Source organism: Thunnus maccoyii, chromosome 3 (genome assembly GCF_910596095.1).
Source record: "Thunnus maccoyii chromosome 3, fThuMac1.1, whole genome shotgun sequence".
Lineage (NCBI taxonomy): Eukaryota > Metazoa > Chordata > Actinopteri > Scombriformes > Scombridae > Thunnus > Thunnus maccoyii.
The window spans coordinates 21,627,096-21,648,449 of NC_056535.1; the positions used below are offsets into that span (position 1 = coordinate 21,627,096).

General features: G+C 38.4%; 1 protein-coding gene across 1 annotated transcript in view; it reads right to left on the bottom strand.

The window, feature by feature from the left end:
* Nucleotides 1-2,879: 2,879 nt before the first annotated feature.
* slc6a11b (solute carrier family 6 member 11b) overlaps nucleotides 2,880-21,354 on the bottom strand; it is a 29,479-nt gene continuing 11,004 nt past the window's right edge. Inside the window, exons 8-15 of the mRNA XM_042406206.1 lie at nucleotides 12,645-12,748; nucleotides 11,660-11,784; nucleotides 9,868-9,980; nucleotides 9,432-9,569; nucleotides 7,071-7,173; nucleotides 5,524-5,624; nucleotides 4,811-4,981; nucleotides 2,880-3,104 (exon numbers count right to left, since the gene is read on the bottom strand). Coding sequence (XP_042262140.1) covers nucleotides 2,961-3,104; nucleotides 4,811-4,981; nucleotides 5,524-5,624; nucleotides 7,071-7,173; nucleotides 9,432-9,569; nucleotides 9,868-9,980; nucleotides 11,660-11,784; nucleotides 12,645-12,748 — 999 coding nt within the window. The 3' untranslated portion in view covers nucleotides 2,880-2,960. The remainder of the gene's footprint in view (nucleotides 3,105-4,810; nucleotides 4,982-5,523; nucleotides 5,625-7,070; nucleotides 7,174-9,431; nucleotides 9,570-9,867; nucleotides 9,981-11,659; nucleotides 11,785-12,644; nucleotides 12,749-21,354) is intronic.

The window sequence follows — 21,354 nt, forward strand, 5'->3', positions numbered from 1 at the left end:
TTAGAGGATCAGTGATAGTGATAACAAGAAGGAACAACAAACACTGGCATGTTATCTACATCTGTAACTTAAATGTTTTTCATTTTTAACACTTCCTATGCAGTATTCGTGTACATCTAGCCAACATACATCTACAGTACGGCCTGTCAATCTAAACAAACAAGTCACAGATTTATTATTTTCACATTCAAATCTACAATAAATTTCATATGTAAATGTTATTTCATTCTTTTTTGTTATTATTCATTTTACCAACTGCTTTTTGCATAAACATGTTTAAATTCTGTTTTGCAATATGCACACACACATTGCTAGTTTTTAATATCATCATTATTAACATTTTTTGCTCTGTATCTTATTGCTGTTTGTGTCTGCAATGATCCAGTCTCTGTAAGGGACTTGGTGAAATGTCATCTTCTCTTATCTAATCCTACCATTTTATCTATCAAGCCTTAATCACAAATAGAGGCATTGAATCCCTTTCAAAGGACTTTGAAAACCTTAAGAGGGAAAAGTCATCTAAGAGTATTTTTTCCTTCTGGACATCTGCATGGCTACACAGCTGAATTGTGAGATAGGAAAATAAAAAGACCAGAGTCAACACTCCATTTTCCTTTATAATATTTATTCTTAAAAATGAGTAAGCAGACAGTTTGTGTGTCCTGTGAATACCAAAATGTGTGTAGAACAGTACAGAACAGTAAAACGCCTTTCATTATATTTCTATAACAAGATCTTTTGAGCGGCATATCAAAAGTCAAAACAAAGGACGTATATTTTTAATTACAGCAATTCTTTTTAAACATTTTTCATCTCAAGAAATAGACCACAGATTTCTAGAAAGAGATGTAAAAATATACATCAACATGATCAGTGTTAAAACAGCAGGCTATAATTTCTGATGCACACAACTATTAACTTGCACAAACATCAGTGAGGAGGTGATAATGTCATAATGAAACCACACCAGAGGGACCAATCACATGTTTAAGAGGACGTCACAGCTTAGACAGGAGGGGCTTCAATCACAAAACACTTCCTCGATTTCCCTCATTACCTACTCAATCACGCACTTCCTCAGCTCATCAATTCCTAATTTCTTCCCCTGCTTTCTTTGCCTCCTCCTGAAAAACTGTAAAGAGAGAAATTTGAGTTTCATCCCCTCAGATGTTCTCCTCTGATTGCATTTTCATCAGGAAACAAGGACAAGAGGAAAGAAAGGAAGGGAAGTGAGAAAGTCGGACAAAGCAAGGAAGGGAGGAAGGACGACTCAGAGTCATTTGAGTGCTGATTGGAAGATGCTGTAATGGACTGAGATTGATCTGAACAATGAGACCAGCTCATTCACTCTTAGCACAATTAAATGAATGACAGGTAAAGTCCGTGCTTTCACCTCTGCGGTTGCCCAGGCAGGAAAATTAAAAGGTGTATTTCTTTCAGAGAGGTTTAAGGATTGAAAGTGTCAAAAGAAAGGTCACAGAAACACACTACAAAATCCCAATCAATAGCAAGACCATCACCGACGGGTGACGAAATACAAAGCATTCTGCGGCATCACAGTTTCTTACATGGCCCGTGTCATTGTTAAAGCCTTCCACATGATGAAGAGAAGCCAAAGAGAGAAATGCAAAAAATTTAAAGAAGGCGACAAGCAGAGGTTGAAGATGAGGGGGAAGGACATGCGAGAGAAAAGAGAGAAGGGGACAAGGGGAAAGAAAATAAAGCGAGAGGATAAGAAGACAGATGGGTTTTGAAATGCTCATCTGATGGGTGTCCATCCTCTCCTCTACAGACGGAGCAGGGAATAAAAATGCAGGGGTGGAAGCACGTCTATCTGTCACTCTGTGTTAGGCTCAGCATAATTACTGTGAAATGACAGATATCCACGACTTATAGGAGGGCAGCTAGAGGAGGGAGAGGTGTGTTTTTTAGACTCGGCCTGCGAGTCTAACTCACAGCTATTTGTAGACATAAAGATTTTAAGCTCCAACCTAGAGATGTAAAATTAAAGATCTCTAAAACTGAGGGGAGTCTTTAAACCCTGGACCTATTTCTATTTGCCCGTCAATATTACTGTAACCCTCCCGAGCAGAGGCATCTATTTAGAAAGAGCGGTGCATTGGAAATCAGCAAAGCCCTCAAGGACCCAATATATCCTAACACGATGATCAATAACCTCATAATGTCATTCAATTACATCCAGTAAAGCCGAGTTTTGCCTATGTTGCTTAGCAACAGCATTGAATTCAAGTAAATAAGAATTGCAGAAGGCCTAAAAATGTTCGACAGCCCTCACAGTCACAGCTGGATCAGATGGCGTCCACGTTTCAATGGCAAAACTCTTTATATACAACTCAAAGTTTTACTCGCTGGGGTATTCAGTGCCCTCCTATAGTACTAAGACACGCTGCAGTATCCTCTTTTTACACACAAAACTATGTAGAGTGGTCCCCAAGCTGCTACATCTTAGATAGTCACATTTGGGTACCTAGTACCTAATAGAGAGGCACAGCACTTTGCCAATACATGTACAGTGTAAGCCTTTTACAACACAACACAATGGTATTGTTCTAAAGGCACAGATACTAGTGAGACCAGTACTGAGGACAGGTACCAGGACAAGTTTTAACCATATATTGTATGTCATCAAATAGATTTTAAAATATTATTATTATAGTTAGAAAAGAAATAAACTGCTGCTTTAGTCACAATGTTAACTGAAAACAACAAATTTGTTATCAAAGTTTGTGCAAAACAAAAGCAGACTACATAATCATGTGATAGCTTTTCCTTTTTTTTCCCTTTTTTTTTTACAAAACAAAAATAACACTCCGAGTTTCATTTCCTGTTTTGTGTAATGGTGGATCGTAATGTTGTTGTTGTTTGTAGGGTTTTTTCTTTGTTTTTTTTGTTTTTTTTTTTGAACGGCAGGCAGCTTGGTCGGTCAGTCAGGCAGTCGGTTAGAAATGCGTCTCCTTCTCTGAGATGGTGGATATTTTCCCATCGACCTTAAGTTTTGCGTCGTTGGCGGCATAAGGACTGAGGGCGCCGAGTTTCCCTCTCATTTTCAGGTCCGGGCTGGGAGTCGTCAGCTTCTTCATTCTCTGCAGAGAGCCGAACAGAAAAAGGAGAAAAAGGTCATCTCTCATTCTTCAATCACCACACTACACCACTAACAAACAGCAGTATCGACATATAACCATGTTCATTAAAGGGAATAGAAACGCATATGGTGACCAACAAAAAGTAATATATCTAAATATAAAACTGAACTGTTTGTTCCAGTGAATAATTTGTCGATTTATCTACTTTACTGTACTGTATGTCACATTATAACATCAACTAACCATTACATCATTTGTACAGACATTTAACTGAATATTGATTTAATTGTTTCATGCTTCATCATTATCTTCATCAAGAGTGTTGAGACACTACATATTGTATTTCATATAAAATAACAAATTATGTCTTCCAAACATTTGATATAGGTGATGAGTAACAGATTTTAGCTTAACCAGCTATCTTGTTAAACAATAGAAAGACTGTCTATATTTTATTGCAATATATTTATATTAAAAGACATGCAGAAAAGACCAAATTAATGTAATCCATCCTAATTTTTAATCACCTATATAGGCAGTATAATTCTGCACTACAGATATGAGTTTTACCCTCCTCTACAGTTTCTTTTAAAAATAGATCAAGGAAAACATTCAACATGAAGTAGTGTACCATTTATATGCCATTTGAATTTCACTCAAGATAAGACCAAGAACACCAGTGATATCAGTCCATCAACAACCTCAGGGCTGCCAAAGGCCAAAGACCATAAGTGATCATCTAATGTCACAAAACTGCAATTTGTTTATTTGATCCTCCCTCACGCAATGATGGTAGATCATCCAACTGTGTCACAATCCCTCTAAGAAATTCAGATGGGAGAGACACAAGATCTGGATTCTTTGGACTTGTTTTTACTTCATAGCAATGGGACTGATGTAACTTCTCTCTAGTGTCAGACACACTCTGCCTTGTATAACAGCCACTAATGTTGTTCTGCTTTTATGGCCTTTACTACTGTAAATTAAAGTCATATTAAAATAAAGACTATTAATGATATTACAACATGTGTTCACACTGTTAGAAGAAAGGAAGGGAAGGGTTCACACATTGTTGTTTTGATCTAGAGGATATCTCTGTGTTATTAAAAGATAAAGATATCTGCTTTGTATTATCCTCCTATTATTTGTTTGGGAGTCAAATCCAGTTAAGAGCCCTGTGACTGATGCTTACTGGCCTGGATGGCATCAAATTTAGTCACTAATGCAGAAACACTGAATTTTGACTGAGTCAGATTTGGGAAATTATCCAGATGGGCAGTATGACACATGTCATGAGTGACAGGCTGATGAAAAAATAAGTTTCAGCCTGTTTATTCACTATGAAAAGGAAGAAAAAACATTTGTTTCATTTATCACAGACATAAAATGTCTGGTAAGGATAGAGGTGAATAGTTTTACTTCTTATGACAGGAGGCTACTTAATATTGAGAACATGACTTAATATATTACTGATTTAAAACATATTACAATAAATTTGAAAGTAGAGGGGGAACAGGGCTAAACCAAGGACAAAAAGAGAGTTGAGTTGTATGACTAAATTTAAAGTCCAGTAAGTGAAAGAAGAGCTTGCACACCCAACTCAATTAAAATCATCTTTAAATTCTACTCTTTCAGTTTCTGTATTCAATGTGTAGGCGCCTATGCTAAACATAGAAGCTGTAAGATTTCTCCATGTGCGTTTCTACCTCAGAGAAGGTGCCGGGAGTCTTCCAGATCATCCAGATAATTCCCAGAGGAATGCAGACCATCGAGGACATGGCCATGAACCAGCCAATACCATAGCCCCAGTCAGGGTAGGTGTACACGTTGTTGTACTTCAGTGGTTTGTATTTAATCAGGAAAAACAAGAAAATTCCCTGCAAGGCAGACAAACAAAACAAGACATTCTGGTTGCTATTGGTTGTTATTTACATTGTGAGAGAGAAATGCCTCAGCTCTTTTGATGAATAAAGGTCTCATCATTTGAATTCAGAGGTGCTGTAGTCTATTGTGGTCTAGTAAATGTAAGGCTAAGGGCCACACACAATAGAGCCTTTATGTATTATTCACATGAAAACAATGAAAACCAGCTGTTTCATGAATAAATACAATGTAACATGTTAATATTTCATTGACACAAAGTGAGAAATTATCCTGCAGTATGAACCAAAAACACATTTTTTAACTTGTGGACCATTTCTTTTCACCAGCTTTATTCTATAACTTACTTTGGACTCAGTTTGAAATTCAGAATCCATATAAGATCAAAATAAATCAACATGAATCTTCCTCATCTGTCTGTCTTTCTGCACCATCTTGCTCATCTAAATGATATGTTGTTTGCTCTTTTTGATGCTACTTCTACTCTTGATTTTGTTGGGGTTTTTTTTGTTTGTTGCAGTATCGGCGGTGGACTCACAGCACAGATGCCCGGGGTCAGGATCATCCAGCACCATTTGATGAAGAAGACAGGTTTGTAGCCAATCATGTCCTCAATGTTTAGGTAGAATCTGTCACTACCTGAAATGCAAATTTGTGTCACTCAGTTTCTCTGCAGTATGTGTCATCAAAATAATGATGTGATTGATGTCTTGTGAAAGTATATGGCTGTCTAAACAGAGCTGCTGACTAGATGTTGATAAAATCTAGTTGGAAACTACATTGCTGCATGCAAAATATATTGTCCTAATATAACTGGGTTTGTTGACAAATTGTGTGCTTAAATTAGGCAGACAATAATGTGAATGTACTGATATTTAAACCCAAAACCATATATTCTTTCTCTTTATTTTAAGCATAAGCTATGTACACTGCAAGAGAGTTTGGCATATTAAATAGAAAAAAGGCACTAATCCTGTGTAAGACTAGAAATACCACCTCACGGTTGTATGCCTCCACCAACCAGTCAAGTTGCAGTTTACATCCATGTCTGTCCAAACTCATAATATTGGTAGTAAAGACTTTGAAGGAATTTAATATAAAGGTATTAAGTGTATTTTCCTTATACGTGTTCACATGTTTGGCCAATAAATCTGATTCTGATACAACACAAAGTTGTAGCCATCACAGTTGACAATGCTTCAGATACGGATGTTGCTGCAAAGAAGCTACAAATTCTAAAACATGGATGCTTCACACACATCCTCAACCCGGCAGTACAGAAGATCTATATAATCACCACAGTTTCAAGGTGGACACCCAACATTAGTGTCACCAATTCACTATCTGACCAAATGTGAAATATGGTCACAGTCTCCCCTTCTGTTCCTGAGTTATGGCTTTGAATAACGGCCAGAAAAGCATTTTTGCAGAACATTATGATGTCACAGTGAAGTTGACCATTGAGACCTTTCGGATATAAAATGTCATCACTTCATCATTTTATCCTATTAGACATTTGAATGAAATTTTGTCATAATTAGAGTATGAATTCTTGAGTTATTGGCCAAAAATGTATTTTGTTAGGTAACAGTGACCTTGACCTATGACCACCAAAATCTAATCAGTTCATCCTTGAGTCCAAGTGGATGTTTGTGACAAATTTGAAGAAATTCCCTCAAAGCGTTCCTGAGATATCACATTAACAAGAATGGGACAGACAGCCCGAAAACATAATCACTCCGGCCACAGCTGTTGCTTAAAAAATACTAAAGCAACCTTTCAGATTGCTACAGTACCAACATATTATTTTTAATATCTCAGTAGAAGGCTTCATGCGCCTTGTAAGGCATTAACTTCTCCAGCAGAGGGCATAGAAGAAATATTATTGCAGCAAGGAGGGTAAAAGCATGATACAATGTTTTATGCAATGGCCTGCCTCTCTGTGCTGAAATGTGCTTGAGTGCTCTGCATATGTGTAGTTAGTTCACTGTGTGTTTGTGACCGTTACTACTGTTATCTGAAGTGACAAGGGTAAGAAATGAAAAATACTGACATTTCTTTGAGATCTCAAGTTGTGTATCTTACCGTACACCCAGCCGATACATATGGACTCAAATATGGCCACGAACAGCAAGCACATCCCACTGGCGGCGTATGAATCAAACAGTTGGAAGACATACATCCCTCCCTGATGGGAAAAGGCAGGTGTCAGTTTCCTGTCACAGCCAGTATATGGGTAAATGACTGTGTTGGATCACATTGAATATTCAGTGAATCAGGTCTGCTTGATTAGCTTGTCAGGGACTGATGGCACAGAGCCATATACAGTAGTGATGTAAACAGCAACCCAGCACTAATGTGTTTTTGTACCTACTGAAAGTGACAATATGTCCCCAAATTGTCAAAATGAATTGCCTCTACTGAGGTTCCGAGTGCTTAGTTGACCAAACATGGTGTTAAAGAATGCAGTCTGCTGTGCTATTTGTTTTTTTTATTGTTGGTTAGGTACCTCTTTAGAGGGCTTTTTAAATCCAAACTACACACTTTGTTCCATAGTGGTCCATAATGCCTCTGATACAATGAGAACAGTATTACCTTTTTATTTACTTTGGGCCACAGTGATATACTATACATATCATTTTATTTCATTGGTTAATCTTATTGAGATCAAGTTCTGTCAGAACTGTCAGTCAGATACAAGCACATAGAAAGAGCATCAGAAACAGTCACAAATGTCCCTTAAAAAAATCATGCTGATGAAATGAGATGTTCAAGTTTAAAGACTTGGTGTGTCTTGGTGTGTTATAACCGACAGTATGTTTGTTAATGTTTATCCCATCAACCCAGTGGTGGCACTCACATTTGATCATCCACTCTACCTAACCCACTGTACCTCTGCTCAAGACAACTCATCTGTTTCTTTCTGCTTCCACTAAAAGGGCCATCATAAATAAAACCTCACATGAATCTGAGAGCAGGGTTACACCACAACTCTAAACCACAAGTAAAAAGCTAAGAATATCATCAAAAAATCTCACTGACTGTCTTCACGCTCAAGCTTCAGCCAAGTATTGAACTACACTCCCAGAAGACCTTTAGAACTGTGACTAAATCCTTCTCCGGGCTTCTTGTGACATTTTATTTATGATGGTGCTTTAGTGGCAGAGAAGAATAAAGTGTCTAGAGTGCAGTTAGTGGTGAAAGAGGAGTAAATGCAGGTGGAAATTTTAATGTGGTGGTGACATGTCAGCATGGATGAGGATGGTCAGTGACAAACTGAGGTCAAATCATTTGAAAGTGTAGCTATCTATAACAAACAAAAAAAGGAGAAAGTACTGTTTGTTGCAATTATTCACAAAGATTCACTTCAATATTGCATTAAATTCTTTTCCTGTGTTTCATGGCTGTTGCAGGCCACTAGAGAACAGTACAGTACGTTTAAAGTGGGGGTGGATGGAGTGCAGTGTGTATGGAGACATGAAAAGCTTTTAGTGGATGAAAGTCCTTCTAATAGTGTGAGAAACCAGATTCTCGTCCATTATTACAATATAAAGATGAAAGGTCTTAAAAGCAGAGCAGAGCTGGTGACATAAAGTAGACGCTGCTACAGATAGATAACTTGACCACAGACCTTTAACAGAGTGCCCACTAGAAGAGATCTTAGGCTCATTTCATAAACACTGAACCACAAAAGGCAGCGGATCACATGATTGGACTAAATAATTTAGTTATTTTAATCTACAACATATGGATTTTTGATCATTTATCTATGAGGTACCTGACAGGGCTTCATCTCAAACTTGTGATTTGATGATGGGGATCAAGCTGATGATGATGATGATGATGATGATGAGTAGTATTCCTATATAGAAATATAAGATGATGTGAATATGGAAACAAGTGTTTTCCAAGAATATTAGATATCCCCTGTCCAGAAATGAAGTTTATTTTACATAAGTAAAAGTAGTAATATTCTCTCACGATATAAGTAAAAAAATCCAGGTTGAGTATATACCCGCAGTATATATACATACGATTAACCATCAGTAGGTTTATGAGCTTATCATATTGTTTTTCTTGTATGTAAAATCTTTATCTGTTAAGCATCTAAAGACAGTAAACATAAGTAAAACATCGCTTACCATGCCTAATCAGTCATTTCATAGCAATAAAATGCATGAATCTTTGCTAACCTTTGCTGCAGTAGTATCCACAAAAACAGTTTCATTTTGTCCTTAGTTGTAGTTTGTTGTACTTCCTCTACTTTCTCACCCACTCTTGTTTCTCATTAATTATGTAAACATTTCTTCCTGACAACCCTGTGAATTGCTGTTTTGTAGGAAAATGGTTATGAAAGCCTCTCTTGCAACACTGTTTTAGTATATTATTCATATTTTGAAAACTTGACAGGTGGTACCTCGTGATCTGACTATAACTGAGTCTCACCTCCGTACACATGATGAGTCCTATGAGGAAGGAGACGATAGACATGCCAAGAATCAGCAGCTCTCTGCGGTAGCCTCTCCTGAAGGTCTCTGGGTACATGTCCACCACAGCTGTCACTAAGCTTTCCACACACACAAACTGGGAAATAAAAGGAATGCATTATTTCCATAAATGGGAAAGCAATTTGCAATGTAAAAAGAAAAAAAAAAAATATTATACACAAACATATACACAGAAAAGTCCTCCACCAGTGTTATGTGCATGTGATGCATGTAGTTTGTTCTACCAAACAGTTGCACAAAAGGGTTCACAGAATTAAAACTGAAAGTTGAGAAAATGTCATAAGTTCATAATCATACTTTCTAGTTAAAAGCAGATACAAGGACATTTCAAGTGTTACCATTATTCTCTGTATTCTGACTCTGGTGATCCTCACCTGACTGTCCAGTCCAAGAAAGATAAGCATCATGAAGAAAAGACAGGCCCAAAGTGGAGACAGAGGCATCATAGTAACAGCTTTGGGGTATGCAATGAATGCAAGACCAGGACCTGCATCACAGAAAAGATAGAAACATTAATTTTACTTTTTGTCATGGTCAGGTGAGAATTTTTCTGACAGAAATGATAGGGGCAAGTCAACAGCAATAACCACAGCAAGAACTATAAAGTTAAGCTTTAGGTTCCCTTTTATTAATGTTTTTTATAGTTAGGTAATTCTAGCCTTGACTGTTTTTATTTGCCTGTTTGAGTGGGATGTTCTTGAAGCTGCTCTTATCAATATTTTTATGTTATAAAAAGTCATCCCCCAACTCTGCCATTCTCCTCAGAATGGCGGAGTGAAACTAGCACATTTTAACACATTGTCTTGGTTTTCCAGCCCACACCTTTACTGTTTGGGTCTCACAGCTCTCATCACCCTGTTTCCAGCCACAGTGGGCAGCTGAAAAAAGTCTACAAACTAACTCTACAAACTCTACAAACCACTGTATGCTATATGTCCAGCACCAAACAGCAAACAGACAAAGTTATTGCCTAACTGGTGAACACTGGAGCATTTAGCAGCTAGAGACAGATATTTCCCTCCCTCAGGAGTTGGTTGGACCAAAACACAAAATAAATGAAAGTGTTGCTCTATGTCTGCCGGAAGTATAAATAAGCTACTGTTTGCTAACATGTCTGTCTGTCTAACATCACTGTATGTGCGGCATGCTGGTGCAGCGGTTAGCACTGTCGCCTATCAGTAAGAGGGTTCTGGGTTCAAACCCACCAGTGTGGGTTCCCTCCAGGTACTCTGGCTTCCTCCCACAGACCAAAAGGTTAGGTTAGTTGGTGACTCTAAATTGCCTATAGGTGTGAATGAGAGTGTGAATGGTTGTCTGTCTCTATACTATATGTTAGCCCTGTGATTGACTGGTGACCTGTCCAAGGTGTACCCCACCTCTCACCCAATATCAGTTGAGATTGGCTTGAGCTCCCTAAGACCTGTCTAGAGGATAAGTGGTTAAGAAAATGGATGGATGTGTTCACAGAATGTCTTGCCCACACTGACCCCAGGTGGCTGGAAAATCAATTACTGCATTGTTAGAGCTTGACATGATTATTGTCCGTTTTATTATGTACTTTCTTCTTTTATCACTGGTCATGCCTGTGTTATATGGTGATAACATGGAAGCTAGGGTTTAACGGGTGGAATTGAACTAAAGACAAAACATGAGTACAGAGAAGCTAAGGGGGCACTATATCTGGTCTAAGGGGATGTTGAAGAGGTGAGATGAGATGAGATGAGATGAGATGAGATGAGTTGAAATGCTGTTTTGAAATAAGACTGATTGGTTCAAAATAAGATGGGGCAAGTCATTGCGTTATTTAGCACCTACATTTAGACTCAGACTCAGAAACACATTATCTAAAACATTAAGCTCTGTCCTTGCCATGCTCTGAGACAAACATTTCAAATCTCTTGCTCTGTCATATTCACTAAATCATTCATACTGACTTGAATAAATCATAATGCGGTGGTCTAAGAGCCTAGGTGAAGAGTGGAGTTATATAACTGGTCATGTTTATTCATTTTAGCCTAGTATGATGGATGGGGACACAAAGAATCAGACAGGCTTTCTCCAGTCTATAGTATTTGCTTTTGATATAGCGTATGTCCACATTACAATTCTGAAATGTGCTTTTTATTCAGATTTTTTATTCAGAAATATTGTCTGATAGTCACTCACCAGATTCTGCAACAGCCTCAATGGGAACATTCTGTTCATAGGCCATGAAGCCCAGCACAGAGAAGATGGCGAAACCTGCGAGGAAGCTGGTGCCGCTGTTCAGACAACACAGCATGATGCAGTCCCTGAGGAGCAAGACAGAAAGAGATCATACTTAATATAAGACTTTACACCAGAAGTGACACAGACTTTCTGCTTGATCCAGTCTCATGCACAATAATTCTGTCTGATGAATGGAAATTCAAAAATACAGTATGTGCCAATCCATCCATCTTTTTCAGTTGCCAACATGTTGACAATTATACAGTATATCCAGTGATACCAAACACAAAGTTATTTCCCAAAAGTGGCCTTTTTTTCACTCACTTAAAGGGGAAATATCATACTTTTTGTGGTTTTCTGTTCCATTTTTATACTGTTATGATGTCAGATGTCTACGTTAAACATGGTCAAAAACTTGAGGTGAATGTATGTAAAATGCTCCCTGAAAGTCAAAAACTCAGGATTCAGCCTGCTCTGAACACTCCGTTTGCAAAGTTTCCTCCGCTTCCTTCTTGTGATGACACAAACAGTTGTCCATCCTGACGCCTTGGTTGCTAAGGTTGTATCATGTGCTGTTTGTGTTATCCACTCACATATTTCAGATTGAATTTGGGCTTAAATACATTTTTACATTTCGAATAAAGAATGAGAAAAAGAGATGAAATCCTACTACTACTGCCTGTGTACATAGCCTCCAGAGCTGGTGGAAATCTGCCGAAATGCAGCTTTCAGGAGCTGGCCAATCAGAACAGAGTGGGCTCATAGGGATGGGGACAAGAGCTAAAACGGAATGTTTCAGAGAGAGGCTAAACTGAGGGGCTGTGTAAAGAATCAGTAAAACTAACAAGGAGTTTTTTGAACAGTGAGTCAAGCAAAAATTAGAATATAAATATAGACCTATATATAGACCTATATTTAAATATACAAGTATCCACATCCTTACCTGTAGCAGTTATTGTTGTAGGAATTGTAACTCCCAAGAGCAGTGAGACAGCCCAAGCAGATGGCATAGGAGAAGAAGATTTGGGTTCCTGCATCCACCCATACCTATGTATGGTAAAAGTAGGCATAAACGTACAGTACATACATAGATAGATAACAATTCAAACAGGAACAAAGTTAACATAGACACATACAGAAGTTTTTGGGGCAACATCTTCCAGAACAGCCTCAATCTTCCTCGGCATAGATTCTAAAAGTTTCTGAACTCTACCCAAGGGATAACACTATTCTTCAAAAGATATTCCCTCATTTGGTGTTTTTATGATGGAAGACGACTGTAACACATTGGTCCAAAATCTCAATTGTGATCTTGAGACTGGAAGGTCATGTCATATGATTCACTTCATTTTCATATTCAAACCATTGAGTGACATCTTTTGAACTGTATGGAAGCATCTATATTTGTATGTTGTCTGCTGATTTATTCAGTTTTTTTCTTTGGACATGCACAGTACACACTCAAAAACAAATCAAAGTTTCATAAACCTTTAAGGCATCTGTTAATTTGACATATGCTTGTTCAAGCTTCACTGTAATTTCCACTTCATAAATTCTGCTCAGCATGAACAATGTGAATTCTTTGTGTGATTTTTAAAAAATTAATTGAGAACAGAATTAGAGCGAGCAGAGAAGGCTTTCCAATTTACAAGAGATTACCATGATATGCCAAGAGGTTGCTTTTTATCTGCTCTAAAAGAAAGCCCACATTTCTTTTGTTACACCTGGTCTACCTAATTTTCACTGACTTTGTAATGAACTTTTGGCTCTGCTAAACCATTTTCTTTCTCCTCTGAGAGGTGCATAGTTGAGCGGCATGAATCATGGATTAGCATCCTAAAAGTAGACACAAAGTCTTCCAGTGCCTAAATATTCATATTCTATTTAATTCTTCCTAAACGCCAGAGACAGTATAAAATACCTGGATATGCATCACGTGCATGGGCTGGAGGTCAAGACATAATACCAACAAAGTCACACATGTGACCTGTGTGACACAAGCAACCTGACAAAGGGGCTGGCACCCAGCAGTCATTTCCTTTTCATCTTCTCACTCAAACATGCAGGTTGTGCATGTTGTTAGCATGAGCTAGCATCAGTGCTTTACCGCCTATGCCAGTCGCCTCGTAACCTATTGGTTGGAGCTACAATTCCGTCCTCCAGTGGCTGCATAGCCAGTACTCATCTCCACCGGGAGTTTTACAGAAAGTCCAACCACAAAGTGTTGAACTTTCCCAGGAAAGTAACCAACTTCTTTCCCCAGCGACGTGCCTTGCTCACTTATCTGCTTAGCGTCTCTGCTCATTGCAGGTGAATCGCTATCATGTGCTGTATTAGCTTGTGGGTTTTATACTTGACTGACCAGTCTAGCTGAGGTGTTTTTGCCTTGTTACGATGGATGTGTCGACAGTTGAGGAACCATAGCGGAGAGTGTTTTGTTTCACCCCTGGCTACTGTCTTAACACTTTTACAGTAATTGCATACAATTACACCTACCAGGGTGACCTGTGTGAATTACCAGCGACTCTAGCAGAGTGTGGACTTGAGTGTTTCTCGCTCTACTGCTACATCACCAGCCTTACAGTGATAAAGGTGCTTGTTCAATTGTATTTGTAGCTGAGTGTAGCTTTGTAGCTCAGTCCAGAAGACAGCCATGACAGATGTCCATTGTGCCTTGGGATCAAACACTTTAGGCAGGCACTGACAGAGAATGCTTGACACGCTTTCTCATCAAAAACCCCCTCCGGGCAAGTGGAGACTGAACCCAGTGGTGGTTCAGATGATCTGGGAGAGGTACAGCAGAGTGGATGTGGACCTGTTTGCTTCAGAAACATCAACACTCTGTCCACTGTGGTTCTCCCTCTCAGAACCAACCAGTCCATTGGTGCAGGACACGCTGGCACACCCCTGGCCAAACTGCCTAAGGTATGCCTTCCCTCCACTTCCACTACACATGCTGACACTTCACAGAATCAACAGATGCAACCACACAGTGCTGCTGGTGGCTTTATACTTGCCAGGGAGGATATGGTTTCCTGTGATCAGTCAACGTCTTGACGAAGTGCCTTAGTCTCTCCCACCGAGAAAGAATCTTCTGTCACAGTTGGGGAGGCACATTTGACATCCTCACCCGGATCACCTTCATCTGCATGTTTGGCCCTTGAAGGGCCAGGCTCACTACTGAGTTCTTGTGATCAGGCCGTATTCCATAAATCTGATGCATTGTTTGTCTGTTATGCAGAGCACAGGAAGGGTTGTCCTTTGTCTAAACAGAGGCTCTTGAACTGGGTTGTTGATACCATATATGTGTCCACTTCTTAGGCTTTGAAAGGTGTTCCACTGAGTGACATCTGTGCAGCAGCTGCTTGGGCTTCTTCCTGCACCTTTGCTCACTTCTACAGAGTTGTTGTGGCTGCCCCCCACCCTGTGGCAACAGCAGTCTGCTCCTTCAGTCTGCAACTGGGACTCATTGAGTACAGATTCCTCGTGACTTTGTTAGTATGGATCATCCAGGTATTTCATACCATCTCTGGCGGTCAGGAATAATGAAATAGAACGAGAGTTACGAATGTGACCAAGGTTCTATGAATTCTGGATGACCACCAGGGTTAATTGTCACTTGGAGACTTGACAAGAAGATTCTGTAGGAGATGATTGCTGGGTGTTAGGCCCCTTTGTCAGGTTGCTTGCGTCACCCAGGTCACATGTGTGACTTTGTTGGTATTATGTCTCGACCTCCTGCGCATGCCCGGGATGCATATCCGGGTATTTCATACCATCTCTGGCAGTCATCCAGAATTCATAGAACCTTAGTTACATTCATAACTCTATTTCCGCTTCACTAACTCCATTCCTTTCTACAGTTTTTGGTGGGGATTAAAAGTGACAGTCTAATTTAAGGTTTAAAGAAGAATTTAATATTTTACCTTCCTAACTCAAAGCATCATGGGCAGTAGACTTTTACCTCAACTTTACCCAAATTACATACATTATTATTGCTTAGCTCTAGTGGTATCTAGGCATGCGAATAGTGTTGCTTTGATGTGCTCATATTTTGAGATATGCAACTCTGAGATTTCTGCCACCACCTCAGTACAATGTAGGTGAATGGAAATTTGTTTATGGAGTCCAAAGTACTAGAAAAATCTCTGCCAGAGTTGGTTGTTTGTTCCAACACTTAAAAACTACCTACATTTACATTTTCCTGAAAAGCAACCTCTTGGGTATCATGTGGATAATGAGCAATAGCACAAGATGATGTTTTTACATCACAAAACATTACTTTGACATTGGAGACCACAGTTTGCATCTTGTGTCCTACCAAAAGTCAATGTTTGTTTCTTCCAACCATAAAGGAAATCCTTCTCCAACCTCAACCAAGTAGTTTAAGTTGCCTGAATTTAACCATATCTTAACCATCACAGTGGCAGATCAGAAAACACTCTCATGTGTTATTTTTGGAAAGCAGTGACAAATAAGCAGTTTTTTCATACACGTGTATGAGGAATTGTTTGTAATTGATCAGTTGCTGCAGTGAAATGTCTGTGAGTAATTGTTGTGCAGTTGTGCTGCTCTATTGCTGATGTTGCATCCTGGGCAAGAGAGGAAAGTCCCTTATGGAGACTGTTTAAGATTCATTCATTTTTAACTTTCTCTTGTAGTTTAATCCTCTTTAGGGTCAGTGATTATCCCAGTATACATTGGGCTGAAGAAAAACATCCTGGATAGGTCCCTGTTTCAATGCACAAACTACAAACTACTAACAAAGTAGCACATTGTTAGTAAATACTTGGTGATGAATAGAGGCAAAAGGGTAAAATGCAAATATTTTAAGTACATTTACTCAAGTACTGTACTTACAGTAAGTAAATTGTTTTATTTTCATGTTATTATATTTGAACTCCACAACAAATTACTTTCACTCCCCTACACTGCCAGCTGTAGTTACTAGTTACTTTACAGGTTAAGATTTTATATAAAGAAACATATTAAACTGGTGGCTCCCAACTTTGGGAGTCACCTCATGTAAATAAAGCAGTGTCTTGTTGGGGCCCCTTGTCATGTTTCAGATGTCTGTAAGTTGTTAGCAGCTTCACCAAAGTGACTTTTCCTCTCTAAACTTATCCGATGGTTTCATTTAAATAATTGTACAAGGACCATGGAGATAAAATTCTCTAATATTTCACAAGAAGGAGAAAGTGAACAAAGATTTATGTAGCAGAACAATGGTGTGAACCACTGGTCTAAAATAGCAAACTGTATATAAAGTGGTTGAAAGTAGTTCCACCTTGACCAGCTACAAGCAAAATGCTATTTACAAATTGATGTATCATCATAAATTATGTCACATATAACAATATTTAATTCACAGGGGCCATTTTCTGCATATTAAGTACTTTGATAGTTTGAGAACATTCAGATGATAAGTCAGATTTTAAATGCAAGACTTTTACTTGTAATGGAGTATTTTTATATTGTGGTATTACTTTTACTATGTGGAATCTGAGTACTTTTTCTACCACTTATACCACATATGTTAGTTGTATTGTTCATGTATATTATGGAAATCAATCACAGTATCTTGACTCATGGACTACATGTGGATTTACACATGTTAAGATTTTTAACTGAAACAGCAGTAAAATGTCCATTATGTAACTAGTTTGTAGTGCAGCACTGGACCCTAGGACCCACAGGATAGCATGGGGTGCTACCAAATTCAAACTTAATGCAGCATGGCTCTTTGAAAACTCTCTCACATAACCATTCAGCCACTAATCTCATTTCCCCACCGAGAAACAATTAACAAACGCACGGTCTTCGCTCCCTCCTGGGAGTAACCACGGTAACTTCTGTGACCTCACAAACACAGGACTGTTCCTGTGGAAGAACAGGCTTTTCTCTCCTAATGTTCATTAATGTTCCCTTTAGTTCGCCCTCGGCTGATGGCCGCACAGCGCAGGGAAGCCTTAAAGGCCCAGGCTCGGAGAGAATCACTTGTTGATGTTGTGCCTAATTTGGCCGGCTTGTGTTTGGTTATGTTGAGACTGTGCCTCCTGGAAACTTGTCTGCTGTGTGAAAGCTGGATGACATTGGCTGTAAGATAGTGTTCTTGTAATGCACTCTCCGTGCTCCTCACTTTCCCCTCTTTTTATGAATGAGATGCATAGGTGTTAGATATTTATTTGAGAAATGCAGCATTAAGATATTTTGCTTAAGTAAATCAATTAGATTTCACTCCCCAGTACTTCTGAGCCACACAGCAATTAATGTAATTTTATCTATACCAAATAATCATCACAATATATCACATTATACAAATGGTGCAGGCCTATAACACTAAGTCAGTGGGGGATGCTCTTAACATCTGGTAAATAGTAATAATGGTTTGTCATTTTTCTACTCATTACAGGATTTAATACAGGATAAATTATGACATCTGCAAAGCTAACATTTAGCAGACAGAAATCTTCACCCAACAGTATTAGGAATGTTACTCCAATTTAACTGCAGCTAATAAAATTAACTTAACAAAAAGCTTCATATACAAAAATACAAAATTTTATACCATGGCAACGCTTTGATTTTGATTGTTTTTTTCTCATTCTTGTCTTAATACCATTATGTCCAAAAAAGTTGGATATAGCATTTAAAAAGACACAGGCAAGTATTCTGGGATGTGGTTTCCAAATATAAGGTATCAGTGAGACCAGCACTATAGAGAAAGTTGGATATAATGGCTATTAGGGGAGAATTTTAAAGGGTTCTGAAGGGAAAAGAAGGAAATGGAGGAAGGTTGGGCAAAAAAGTGGAAAGGCCTTCCAAGAAGTGAGCATGGAGAGAAAAAAGGTGTTACATATTGCTGTAGTATATTTCTACTATTCTATCCATTTTCTCCAGTTTTTCATTATAAATCTGATATTAGAGAGTGTCCACAATATTGATATCAACTGAAGACCCCCTCCAGAAATGTTTTATGATATATGAAAATAATCCACAAAAAAAGTTAATTTACCTTGTTAATCCTTAACTTGTCATCTACTCCTGTTTAAAATTTCATTTCAAAAGTTTAACTACTGGACACAAAAAGTCTCTTGATTCACTGAAAAGTCCATTCTCAGTATATGTGCACTATAGGCTTTAAGTTTCCACATCACACATGTGTAAGTTGTATAGTTGACCGTTATTGGCTCCAGACTAGTTGTGATGTCACAAATCATGTTTATGATATATTCTCATTTATTTTAGCATCATTCTGGTTTTGAATAGAAGATTAAGGTGTTATTTTTAGACAGTTCAACCACATATACACCAGATTTTTTTCTGCAAATAATAAGGTCACATTCAAAGATAGTGACATAATATCAGCACAAAATATTGGCTACTGGCTATCACCACCTGGGCCCAACTGTAGATCCTATTGAGTAAGCTAATCATATATTATTGCATTGCTGATGTCCCTGTTGGACCCTTTGGACAAAGAAGGATACCGCACATTCACAACCTTGTTCTAGCTGTTTGGGATATTAGGGGGAAGAAGGTATTATGCTGCTGAAGAGAAGATAAAGTTAGAAGACAGATTTGACTAGTGAGATAAAAGAAATGACACATATAGCAGTACATTTCCAGTTGTAATGCCTGGAAAGATAACAAGAAAGGTTGGGGAGCATGAGAGTGTGAGAGGTGTAAAGAGGAGGGGTGATGCACAATGCAGGGTGAGGGTGAGAGGGAGGGAGAGAAAGCCGAGGAGAGAAAGGTATAGGAAAGAAGAGAATGGGGGAGGCATGATGAAGTTCAGGGGTGTAAAAAGAGCGGGTAACACACAGCCACACACATGGTGAACAGAACAGAGCCCTGATTGTCCCTGAGGAAGCTAATTTAACATCGGTGTCAGAAGTAATGTCTTCCTCTGCCAAACAGCAGCCCTTCTTTATCACCCTCCTTCACTCTCTCTGTGCCTCTGTTTTTGTCTTTGTTTGTTGTTCCCTTTTTTCTATCTGTGTTACTCTTACTCTTCACTATGTAACTGGATCTTTGAATGCACTGCACAACAGCTGTAGAGCCTATAAAGTCAAAAACAACTATGTTTTTTAAAAAAACAAATTTTGCTTCCTTTCTTATTGTAATTTTTAGGAATAGTCTGTTTTTTAAATTTTATTATGTACAGTGCACAAATTTTTATGGTAACAAAGTAAATTTCATTAATATGGGAATATCAAACTAGGTCAAAATACTTCAGAAATACTTAAATGTGAAAAATTGTTGTCAGTTTTCCAGGAGTGAATGTTTTAAGTAAAAAAAGTCTTTGTATACTAGAGTATATCATCCAAACGAGAATTATAGCATGATACCGTATGTTCTTAACACTTTTCTAACCACATGAGAAGCTGTTTTGCCCAATATGTCGTGTGAAACAGGCTGGCATATCTGTCTTCGCAGTTAGGGACTGACTGAATTTCTTGTTATTTCTGTGGCAACAACATTGCTTATTATCACATCCACGTCTCACCCCATGGACCGGCTGTTGCCGTGAACAGTGTAAAAGAGGTGTTCAGACAGGATACAAGTCTGAAGAGGAGGAAGCGATCAAATTGGAGCCTACAGTTTCCTGAAATGTTGTGATATGTTGTGCAGATGTAATGTAAAAAATAGAGAGCTACCCATTTTGCAAGCATGAAAAGATTACACAAAGGAGACATGTTAGAAAACTGGAATATTATCACACTGAATTGGTGTGCTATAAGTTGGTCCTTTAGCCTTCAACTCTGACTGCCTGCGTTCAGCCCCGCATTAGTTACTGTTGCTACACCTGTCAAGATTTCTGTTCTCGCACAGCAAATATTCAGTTTATATCAGTGGTAACGGTGGCAGATTAACCAGTCAAAATTCTTATTCACTTTTGAAACAATAGGTCCTTAAATTCAGACAGAAGTAGACAAAAGCAGGTTTCCCATTTCCATAGTGTTTTTTTATCAGCTGTAGTTAGCTGGCTAATTAAGTTAATGTTAGCTCCATGTGTTGGTTGAAAACTGTGGCTAACTGTGGGTCTGAAATATGCACTTGATGGCTACATACATATTGTGCTAAAACACAGAGGCTAAGAGTCTGCATCCTCACCAGTTGATGATCCATGCAGAAGGCATTTAAACTGCATTGTTCTTGTATTGCAGCGCCAAGCTAGTTAGTCCTAGTAATAAAAGTAATAAAAAATGTAAGGCTAGACTATTATTTCATTCTACCATAACCCTGTTTGGATGCTGAACTTACTTGTTTGTATTTTCAAACAGTACACTTTAACTTTTAATGTTACAAGAGAAAGGCTTTTGGGATAACACGTGTTTGTCAAATGTAATCCTATCTCAGGTAGCACTGACTGCGGTTTCTGGAGTGTAAACTTTCCCAAATTCAATGAAGAGCAGGACAGAGAAAGCTTTCTAATGTTACCTTAAACCCTGATAGCATCCAGGACTGTCCTCCACACAGTGGGAAAATACTAGTCAGTGGATGTGCTACCTGTGAACTGCATTTTATTTAACATCATCTGCAAACTAACCTTGGACATAATGTTAAGTTACTACAATAGGTAATAAACAAGTTAGCCAACATGCCAACAATCGCAACTTACAGTAGGATACAAATCACAAATAAATCCA